Raw genomic sequence first — 10467 nt, 5'->3', positions numbered from 1 at the left:
TTTTCCAGAACAGCCAGTCCCGCAGGCTTGCACTGTGCTGTACTAGTTCCACCTCTAACGTCTTTTTCAGGGATTGCAGTAGGTACCTGTTCCACTACATATTTTTCTACAGGGCTACTTACAGTTGCCCACCCAGGTTCACTCGGCCATGCCAGCTGGCCTACCTCCACTACGCCACCTGGTCTTTTTGCTACACATACACCTTTTTTTCCATCTGAGGTTGGGAGTAATTTTGGTGAAGTAAAAGTGACTTCAACAGGCTTTTGCAGTGAATGGAATATGTGTTTAGCACTCATCTGTATTTTGAAGCTTTCCCTTTAATTAAAAAAAAATATCTGGATCTCCTGTTGCGCAGCTAAACTTTGTTGTAGTTTCCAGGTTAATGATGGAAAGCACTGTGGTTTTTGGAAGTAAAGTCACTTTTCAGTAGCGCTTGTGTGTTAGGGTTTAGTCGTTTCCGATGCCAGTTTCCCTGTGCTCAGACATCGTGATCCTCATTAGTCAGAGCTCTCCCTTCTTTCTCCCTTTCATTTTAACTTAATTCAGTCATGCTTAACCAATCATTCTCCCATCACAATTGCACGCACATACACACTAAGCGAACCATGCACAAGCAACGCCTTTGGACATCTAAGGGGAAAAACGCATGCACGTTCACACGCTTACATGCCACTTTTAGGTAAGTAGGGCAGCATCTTAAGATTATTCTGCAAAGTTCGTGTAAAGGATAGCCTGCCGCCTCTGGGGGGGATGCATTGTGGGATCTATGCTTTATACACACACACGCTCGTAGGCACCGCCTCAAACACAGATTGCCTTGATATTCTCTTTCAAGTAACCGTGTCAGCAAGTTATTCATCGTTTAACTGTGTGTCTGAGAGAAATGGAGGTTTACTTTTGGAACCATTTACTGTTTGTCTCATCACATCCTGCTCTGTGACAGATTAATCCCACAGATCTCTAGCGGAGAGTGAACAACATGTAGGTTTTGTTTGTTTTTCACTCATCTTTTCAGCTTTTCACTCTCTTTCCATGTCAGAGATGGCACGCACAGACAGGAAATAAAGGGAAGCTGAGGATGAGTAGGAGGAACAGAGAGCCACATTGTGTCTTATAGGTCTTTTAGTGTGTGTGAAAGTGGGGGCGAGATGTGTGAATGTGTGTAGATGTTCCTTGAACTGGGTTTATGTCTGTGGTGGAATGAATGTGGCGATGCCAGGGTCAGTGTCAGCTGTATTTTTGTGTTTATCCAATATCCAAGCAGTACAGAGACATTGTACATTAAAATCACTTTTACAACGAGCTGGCATGGTGCTTACAGTTACCCACTGGTGAAACTGGTATCTGTCCTGTAGCTGCTGTCCGGAGAAGCCGCAAAGAGGATCTGATAGCAAAACCAGCCAACCACTACCTTTTAGAAAGCGTTTGTGCACTGTGTTTGCATGGGAGTATACTCCTCGTTCACAGCCTCCCTCTTAACGTGGGTCCACAATATTCTGCACAATTCATTTGTTTAAATAGAGCTGCCAAAGTGGTGCTTGCTTAAGGGATGAATGTGTTGTGTCTTTGTCTCTCGTAATCTCTGCCTTTGCAAGAAAAAAGACAAACAGTCCTTTCCGAGATTTTCCTTACGTGCAGCTTGGTGACTGTAGAAACAAGCTTCCACGACTGTAGATGTGTACCTGCTCTTTGACTTATGGGAATCCCCATATTCCCTGGGATGTACAAATTAAATGGTCTTCCGACATGACTTGATTTACTTCACGAAGAAGCTTCCAGTCACATGTCTCTGTCTCGTTGATTGAAGTAACAGACAAATACACAAATGGCCAGTAGGACTTGTGTTGAGCAAAAATGATTGTTTAATGACTGTCTCGCTAAAATCCGTACAGCCACCTCCTCAGTTGTGTGTGGTTATTGTGGGACTTGGGCTAATTTAGAGGTTTTAAGCCACTTTAGCACTTCAGGTCCTCTGCTCATTTGACTTGCAACTTACGGTTGTTCCAAAGTTCCAAAGAACGCTTAAAGGTAGTTATGTCACTCCTGACTAATACACTTGCTCATGCCTTACTCATGTTCATGGGGCAACAGTGTGGAAGGATTGCACTCCCTCAACCATTATATGAATATAAAAAGGTTAAACTGGAGGTCGTCCAGATTAGGAAGCGTGACTCTCTTAACTGTAGGAAACTGTCTGTGTTATGCTTCCCGTGACTGCTGTCCTACAGCTTAATACCTGGGTGTGGAGATGCAGGATGAGGATGCCAATTTCCTTTCCCGCTCTCCATTTCGGGGAAATTCTAGATTACATTTGTCTTTTGTTAATGGGCTTATAATAGCGAATTTTTTACTGATTGTAGAAGTCAAGACAGTCCAAGTAACCCTCAACCATCCCCTATATCGTGTTTGTTATCCTGCAGCGAGAGAGCCAGTGAAACGGAAAGCTTAGAGTTCTGTAGAAAGATGGGGAAATAGTTTTTAATTTTAGATGTGTTAAGAAATCCTGGACAATTTCAATATGATAGGACAGACAAAATAACCAAAAATAAAAATGTAATATCAGCATTTACATCGGGACTTGTTTCCTGTAATTCTTCATGAACTGCTAAATAATAAAGGTCAGACAGAAAGAAAGTGGAAGTGCGAACTTGCCTTAGATTTTGGTTTCTATTCTTAGGTGGACCTGATAAATCTCATAAATGTTGCTGACAGTGACCCAAACCAAAGGGGTCTTCACGAGGGTCTTCACCTTTTTTGTAATTCGATGACCCATCTGGTTGAAGACCCCCAAACCCAAGCCCTGCATACTCTGATCATTTATTAGTGCTTCATTAGTAGTTTTAGCAATGTTATAATTGACATTTTCTTACATATGTTGCAAATTAAGGCAACTAATGGGGTCTTTTCCAGTCTTGCTTACTCACATGATAGAAGGGATGACAACAAATTAAGAGTGAAGTCACATAATGATAACTGTGCAACGAGTAGGGGTATGACCTTCAGCAAATAAGAGCTTTGTCCTGATGTTAACCTCAGATGTTGGGTCTTCAAGCCTGAGAGCCTTTGGAAAAAATATGCTCACCAGCCTTAAGCAAGTTGTTGACTGTGTCTGTTTCTGTGCTGGTTAGTGGCCTGAAGTTTAAAAACAGTGGTAGCACTGGGCAAGTCTGAGTATAGGGAGTCATGATATCTCCTGCTTGACAGTTCAAAAGGACACAAGAGTGCCGCCAGAACTATGTAGTCAGCCATTCCCTCAAGGAGTCTAATTGGCTATTAATACTCACACGCTGCAAGTTAAAATCTTGTTGCAGACTCGCTGTGATGGTATCTGCCTCAGTGTCTGCCTTTATTCAGCACTTTATTCAAGACACATCTGTATCTGGAGTTGTTATAAATGCACCTGCTTCAGACACATTCATTAGCTCCAGCCAAGTAGTGCAAACACACTGACAGCGAGTTTAAAAGCTGGAAAAACTTGGGAACATTTTGTGTATAAAGAGAGTTTAAAAATAAATGCGATTTATATTGTTTTCGTACAGTTGTAGTGAAAGCCACCGTTAAATTTACGAGCAAAGCTCAGCCAGGTCTGGATGTCTGTTTTGCATGTCTGCCTGTGCAGTTAGTCAAATATGGCATGTTGTATTCTAATGTAAGATAAGAGGCAAACTAGCAGGTGTTTGTCTTGAGTGAAGCGAGTTTACTGATGTAATTGTCATTACAAAATCGGATGCACGGAGCCAGTTTTGCAGGTGCCGAGTTACATTTCAGAACTGTTCATGCAGACTGGGGCGCCTGAAGCAAGTCATGACTTGCCCAGCAGCAGTTGTTGGTGTACACACACGTGCTTGTGTTTGTTTTGACGCCTTTTCAAGTATGTCTGACTCTGACAATAATAAAAAAAACAAAAACGTCTGTACATGCATGAGTGCACTGTGAAGCATTCCCTCCACTGTTGCTGTATTTTTTATTTTTTTTATCCTTTCGTCTTTAGCTTTCTTTAAAGAACTATTTTACTTTCCCGGTGTTGTGATTTGCTCCTTTGTCTCTTGGATTGTGATGCTTGACCTTCTCACTCCTCCCCATCTAATTTTTCAGGAGAAACAAGACCCAAGCAGCACCTCTCTGCAGCTCCGTAATGAGATCCAGGTAGGCGAAGACACCTGCATAAGAGTAGCACTTGTGAAATACCGTCAGATGTCATTGTTACCAAAAGTCTGACACGTGCCTCCACCCCCTTCCTTGTCTCTCTCTCCAGGAATCTTTAGGCTTCAGCAGCGAGGTGTCCACTCCTGAAACGGACAGAAAGTAAGTTTCCATTTTTGTCCCTGATAAAATGTGACTGTAGCAAATGCGCATCTGTGAAGTATGCTTGGATTGAGATGTCTGTCTGCTGCATTTCCAAACAATTTGCAGCCTGTGTCTGGCTCATATCAAGTTGTGCATGCCTGCACACAAAATCACACTTTCTTCATGTCCACGGCTAAATATGGAGAGAAATACACACAGCTTCAGACACAGCTAATGTGTTTGGTAGATCTATTATGTGGAACCTTGTTTTGTTTTTTTTGTTTATTTTTTTTTAAAGCAGAAGATGCTAGTTTACGTGTGCATATTTGCTCTAATGATGGTAATAAAACATTACCCACTGACTATTTAGAAGGTCATTTTCAAGAGAGTTTAAAGTTAAGGAGCAATCTGCACTAATGGACGTCTCGAAAAAGATGTAGTTGGTCTTCCATGCTTCTCTGCTCACATTGCTGCTGCAGTTAAAGGAAACCCAGTGACTGCTTCCTCTGGCTGACTCGCTTGGACCAGCAGCCATTCTCTATTCTCCAGGCCGTCTATACTTCCTTCCTGCCTTTGTGTTCTGCGATGTACAGGGGGGGGGAGACGGAGAGGGTGATGGCCAAAAGATTAGAGCAAAAGAGCATGAACGAAAGAGCAGGATGGAACTGGGCATGGGTGGGGTTCCTTTTTACTGGATCCTGTTACACAAAAGTATGTTCTTTTTTTTTTTGAATACCACTGTATTTTGCTTGCATAAAATTTCTAGGTCGTAGCCCACCATGAGGTCACTGTTATACAATGCTATGCAAATTTAAAGCGATCCAAGTTGGCTAAATGGCCTGATCGCACACACACGGTCGCTTTATGGCCACGTATGTTTGATAAATGAGACGGCATGTTAAGAATATATTTGTTTCCTCATGACGGGTTGTCTAGTAAAGACCTCGTTACAAAATAAGCTCCTTGGGCAGTGTTGGTCATTGGTAGTGATAAAGAAAACCCCCAAATTTTAGGAAAGTAATCAGCCCCGGTGGAGCTGCCATCCTCACGTGATGACCAGTGAAGTGCATACCGCAGACATGATCTCTATTCCCATGGCTTTATATGTTGCACAGACAAATGCAGAAGATGATGGGATCCAGATGCCAAAATGACGTCTCTCTACTGTTTGAAAGAGACCCTAAAAAAGCCCCTAACTGTACTATATTATCCATTTTCTTACTGTCAGTCTGGTTTCTTTCTCATGCGTTGCATGGTTTCTCTTTCCCTTACCATCACCAATAAATATATTTATATATATATGTGTGTGTGTATAATATAACTTGTAAACCTACCATTCTCTGAGTTTTTATTCTTAAATTACAAAACTTCCCACATCGCACTTGTAATAACCCTCTTTGTTTTAATCTATCATTCACTGGCAGCCTGTCTGCTCCCACTCACCCCAGTTCTCTTCTCTATTAAGTTGTCCATTGTCCACTTTCCACCATGGTGAATGGATTTCAGGTGGAGTGATTTATCATGTGCAGGCAGACCGATAGGCATGCCCCGTGCATTCCTTACAGCCGCACAAAAGGCACGCTTGCACGTTCATGCGCACAAGCACGGGTACCCCACTGTCGCCTCTTTGCAGGACAATAGCAGGCAGATAAGATTTCCCAGTCTTCATCCAGGGGCTGGAGTCACCCTTCTTTTCCCTGTTTCTATGTCACTTTGTTGGCAAGACGTGGGCACAGCTCTGATTGTGCCTGGTTTACAAGTGGTGTTGACAGAGAGCTCCCAGAAGGCTGAAAGGTTCAAGTTTGCAACATCCTGTTTTTGGAAGTTGATTGGTTGGTGGATATTGCTGTGCAGAATGGGCACCTTGCTTATCAGTAAGGTAAAAAAAAAAAAAAGAGGTTAATGGATTTTGATGAAAACGCACATGCAGAAACAGAATATACGAATTGGCGGCTCCAACTGGGTTTGAAAATGGTAGTGCGCTTAGAGGCATCTGTGCTGCTGGAAAGCGCAATAATCAGATGGAAGAATCTGTTTCAGAACAAGCACCATGTTGGGAAACTAAAGCACCTTGTCAGCACATTTACCTTGTGCTGGTGAGTATTGTAGCCTTAAGTTGAACAAAGTAGATGGCAAGTTGAACGACAGGAAAGTGCGCTCGTAGTTGATATACACGTACTTTTTCAGCTAAGTGCATAATTTTCTATTTTCCTGCCTTCCCTTTTGCGGTGACCTCTCTGACTCCCTAAAGAGGTCGTCCCTCTGTTCTTCCTGTGGACACTGCTACCGTCATACTGTCACCTCTCATTGTTTCGTCAAGAACAACGGGGATTGCTTTGCTCCAGGTGGCCAACCTTGTAACCACACAAAAAACACAATGTGTGTGTGTACAAACATGCGTCCATTCCCGTAATTTCACCTGAGCGCAGTACAAAAAAATGGCAGTAAGATGCCATTAAACATGAGCTCACACAGCTGTGTTCAAATCTTCCCATGTGCTGGTTTATCATCATCTGCTCTAGACAGCACCTCTGTCACACAGCATATGAGCTATATTACATATCTGCAGTAGTTTCAAAGCCCTGTACTGTAACACAAATGGTACTTGCAGCTTATCATTTTGAAAATTACTCATGCTGTTCATCCCAGCTAGGAATAGTGCTCACAAACATATCATTTTCAGAGCGCAAAGCAAGCATTCACGCATAGTGAATATGGGCTTAAATAAGCAAACACATGGTAACTTTAATTTTCATATTGTACACACATCATGAGAAGCAACCTGTGCTTGTCCTGGACAGGTTCAACCCAAAGTAGAGATACTGTATGTTATACAGTACCTCTGTTAGCAGTTACATGTTCCCTTCTCACTGCAGAGAGGAGAATTGAAATAGGAAGGCATGCCAAAGATTTAAGGTTAAACCAATTAAGTTGCCTAGCCACACTATGCTGGGTTAACACACTTTTGGAAGACATTCAGGCTCTTTTAGCGAGCGGATGTGTGCGCGTGAGTGCATGTCTCTGTGCGCTGCATGGGAGGTTAATTTATAGAGCATGAAGGTGGGGTGGGGGGTGACGATGCCGCTACAGAAAAGCTTCTATTGAGGGAGTTCTTTTAGCATTAGCTTTGGCCCTAGCCTGTCTGGGAGGGGGAGCAGAGGAGTAAACCATACAGGCATCCATTCAATTAGCATCTCATTACGTTGCCATGGCAGCCGGGCTTTAAGCCGTGCAAAGATTTCCCATTGCACCTAGACAAGGGCTACCATATTTGAACAAATGTACGTGGTCGCATGCGCGCGCATACAGGGCCGTGTACCAACTGGAGAGGAAAAGTGACCTGTTCATCTTGTTTTGATCCCGTCACTCTTTCATGATGCTTCAGCGACAACCACCTGTCTTTGTGTGTGACTCAGCAGCTGTATGCACGTGCGCAGTTGGCTGAATTCACAGACGGGTGTGTGAAAACCTGCCAGTAAGAGACGGTAAAAGAGCGAGACATGCCTTTAGAAGAGAGATTAGCTTAATAAGTCTCTTAGGTTATCAGCTGGATAAATTTAAAGTACTCTGTTCCCCCTGTGATTTATTTCCATTTTAACTGAAAGAACAGCTTACAGTTATCACTCCCACACTATTATACATCTAAACATACCTTTACAGTGTTGTCACCAGGCCTGTATTTTGCAAACTTTGCATGAAAAGTCAATATTTTTGCTTTATCCACAACTTTTAAGACCAAAATAGAGTTCTTGATGTGGTTTGTCAACTTCTGCATAACCAGGGAGTCAGCTGGTTATGCTGACTCCCTGCTGCTGAACTTTCGAGAAAATGGCGAGAGGTTGCTCATACATGGCTTTTTCATCAGAACACCGCAGTTCATGTTTTACCAGAGGCTTTTACTTCTTTTTTTTTTTGAGACAGATTTATGCGCACATTGGGGTATTTGTTTTTACTCACACATTTTCCATTTCTATCTCTCTCTATGCCCTTAGTTTCAGTCTCCCATCTCTCTTCCTCGTGACTGTCTATCCTGTGGAGGGAAGTGGAAACACAAACAGGCTGAGTCTGCCCTGTGGTTTCTCCTCCTCCTCCTACCCCTTCTGTCTCCTTCTGTTTCTCTATTCCTCAGTTCCTTACTTTCCCTCTTCAATCTGCGCACCACTGTTAAATGGTTGTTCTTCCATTCGTCTTGTTGACCTTCCTGCTTTCTGTACTGCTCCTAAACACTTCTGTATTACTGCCATCTTCATCTTACCCACTTGTTTTTGCAGCAGGGGTGTTGTTACCCACATCTCTTTTCCTCCCTCTCCCTCTCAAGCCTCAGGAGCCTGGTCTAAATCACTAAAGTACCATCACTGACCCCAAGTGGTGGATACACAGAAATGCAGACCCACTCCCTGAACATGTATAATTGTCGCTGAGCATCAGTGTTCTTTTTATGTGGTTCACTGAGATTAGAAGAGACACTGTAAATTTTTCATTTTTTCTTTTAAACAGTGATATTTTTCTGTTTTCTTTCAGAATGTCTCTACACAAGTCCAGCTCTGAAGATGGATCTGGAGGTAAATAGATTTCAAGTCAATATACAATTATGCCACCTTGAACCCAGCTGGACTTCCAGTAACGGTGCAAAGTGTCTGGGCTAAATTGCCTATTTTTGACACTATCTGTGGGATAGTCACTACGTTTTGATGCTCTTTTAGGGTAATCATAATCTCCTTGCTGTTTTTAACACTTTATTTTTAGATTTAGATTTTGGTTGCGTAGGTGAGGCAAAATACCTGTTTATGTAAACCTCCAATATCATTTTACATGTCCTACATCAAGCAGGGTGGAAGCATAAGTGGGTACCCGGTGGGGTTTAACCTCAGGATCTCTCACACCTAAAACCAGCATCATACTCACATCTTTATTCACCTTCTCAGGTCTGGACGATGAGGCAGCAGAAGTTTGAATGAAGTGTAATATTGCATTTTAGTTTTACATTAATTAATTTAGTAAACATATAAAATTTTAGTTAAACACATTCCAGTCATGGGTAGAGCTCTTATGAAAACAGTTATATTTTGTCTCCTGTGCTCAAGAGAAGGTTTGTTAGATTTGAGAAGTAAAATCCTGATGATGTCATAGTGGGATCGTCAAGTTTGCCTTTGATATAAACTCAAGCTGTGGTTTAAAAGACACGGACATTTATCAGACAGAGTAATTCTAATGAAATTCCATTACAGGATTAACCATTGTAGAGTACATACTAGTGTTTAATAACAGAGTTGTTTTGACTGACCTAGTTTTCGTATTTAAAGCACTGAAACACTGAACCGAACAGTTTCTTTCCTGTATTCCTGAAACAGCAACGTGCATAACCCGGTTTAGTGTATTTCTCATGCTCATCGTGTTTTCTTGCTTGTGTGTAACCTCGTCTTTTATTTCCTCCCTTAAGGTAAATGGGACAGTAAGAAGAAGAACAAATCTTTTTGGCAGAACTTCCGCAAATCTCAGCACAAACCCGTTGTACGACAGACGTCCAAAGGTTTGTGCGGCTCTATTGTACACATTAGGTTCACCAGATATTTGTTGCTTCGTGTTTTCCTTTTTGCTCATTGGTCTTTACCACAATCAGGAGAAGATATTGGCTACGTGGCCAGCGAGATCACCATGAGCGATGAGGAGCGGATCCAGCTGATGATGATGGTGAAAGAGAAGATGATCACCGTAGAAGAAGCTCTGGCTCGGGTAGGAACCTCCCTCATTGTCTCTTGCACTTTATCCCCTCCCTCATCGACCCTCATGCCCCAACGACTGATGGGCTGTAATCTTCTTTAAACCCTCCCTTTCTTCATACTCCCTCAGCAGCTCTGGCTTTCTAAAACGACTTACTCTTACTAACCAACCCCCTCCCTTTTTATCCTATATATATTCCCTATATATATATATATATATTTTTTTTTTTTTTTTTTTGCGCCTGCATTGTCCTCTTTACACACACAGCACACACACATAACTCCAGACTTAATGGTGTCTCCAGAGGTTGAGGAGTCCAGGGATTTTGGAGTGTGAGCTCTTGGAGTGTGTGGGTGTGTTGTTCAGCTCATACTTGCGAGGTTGACGGTCATAGTAGCTCAATAGCCCCATCTGTTGGAGGGATTCTGTGGTGCATTGTGGTCTTTCTCTTTAGTTGGA

General features: G+C 42.4%; 1 protein-coding gene across 7 annotated transcripts in view; it reads left to right on the top strand.

The window, feature by feature from the left end:
* The window catches only part of sash1a (SAM and SH3 domain containing 1a), a 159919-nt gene that overhangs the window by 124968 nt on the left and 24484 nt on the right, over positions 1–10467 (top strand). For all 7 annotated transcript variants that reach the window (XM_005734456.1, XM_005734457.1, XM_005734459.1 and 4 more), the window contains exons 3-7: positions 4096–4146; positions 4256–4305; positions 8809–8849; positions 9728–9817; positions 9908–10020. In XM_005734456.1, the coding sequence (XP_005734513.1) occupies positions 4096–4146; positions 4256–4305; positions 8809–8849; positions 9728–9817; positions 9908–10020 (345 nt within the window). The remainder of the gene's footprint in view (positions 1–4095; positions 4147–4255; positions 4306–8808; positions 8850–9727; positions 9818–9907; positions 10021–10467) is intronic.

This window comes from Pundamilia nyererei, unplaced genomic scaffold (assembly GCF_000239375.1).
Source record: "Pundamilia nyererei isolate P.nyererei 1_Seehausen unplaced genomic scaffold, PunNye1.0 scaffold00058, whole genome shotgun sequence".
Taxonomy (NCBI): domain Eukaryota; kingdom Metazoa; phylum Chordata; class Actinopteri; order Cichliformes; family Cichlidae; genus Pundamilia; species Pundamilia nyererei.
Note: the sequence above shows the minus strand (reverse complement) of the source record. Positions and strands in the feature narration are given on the sequence as shown.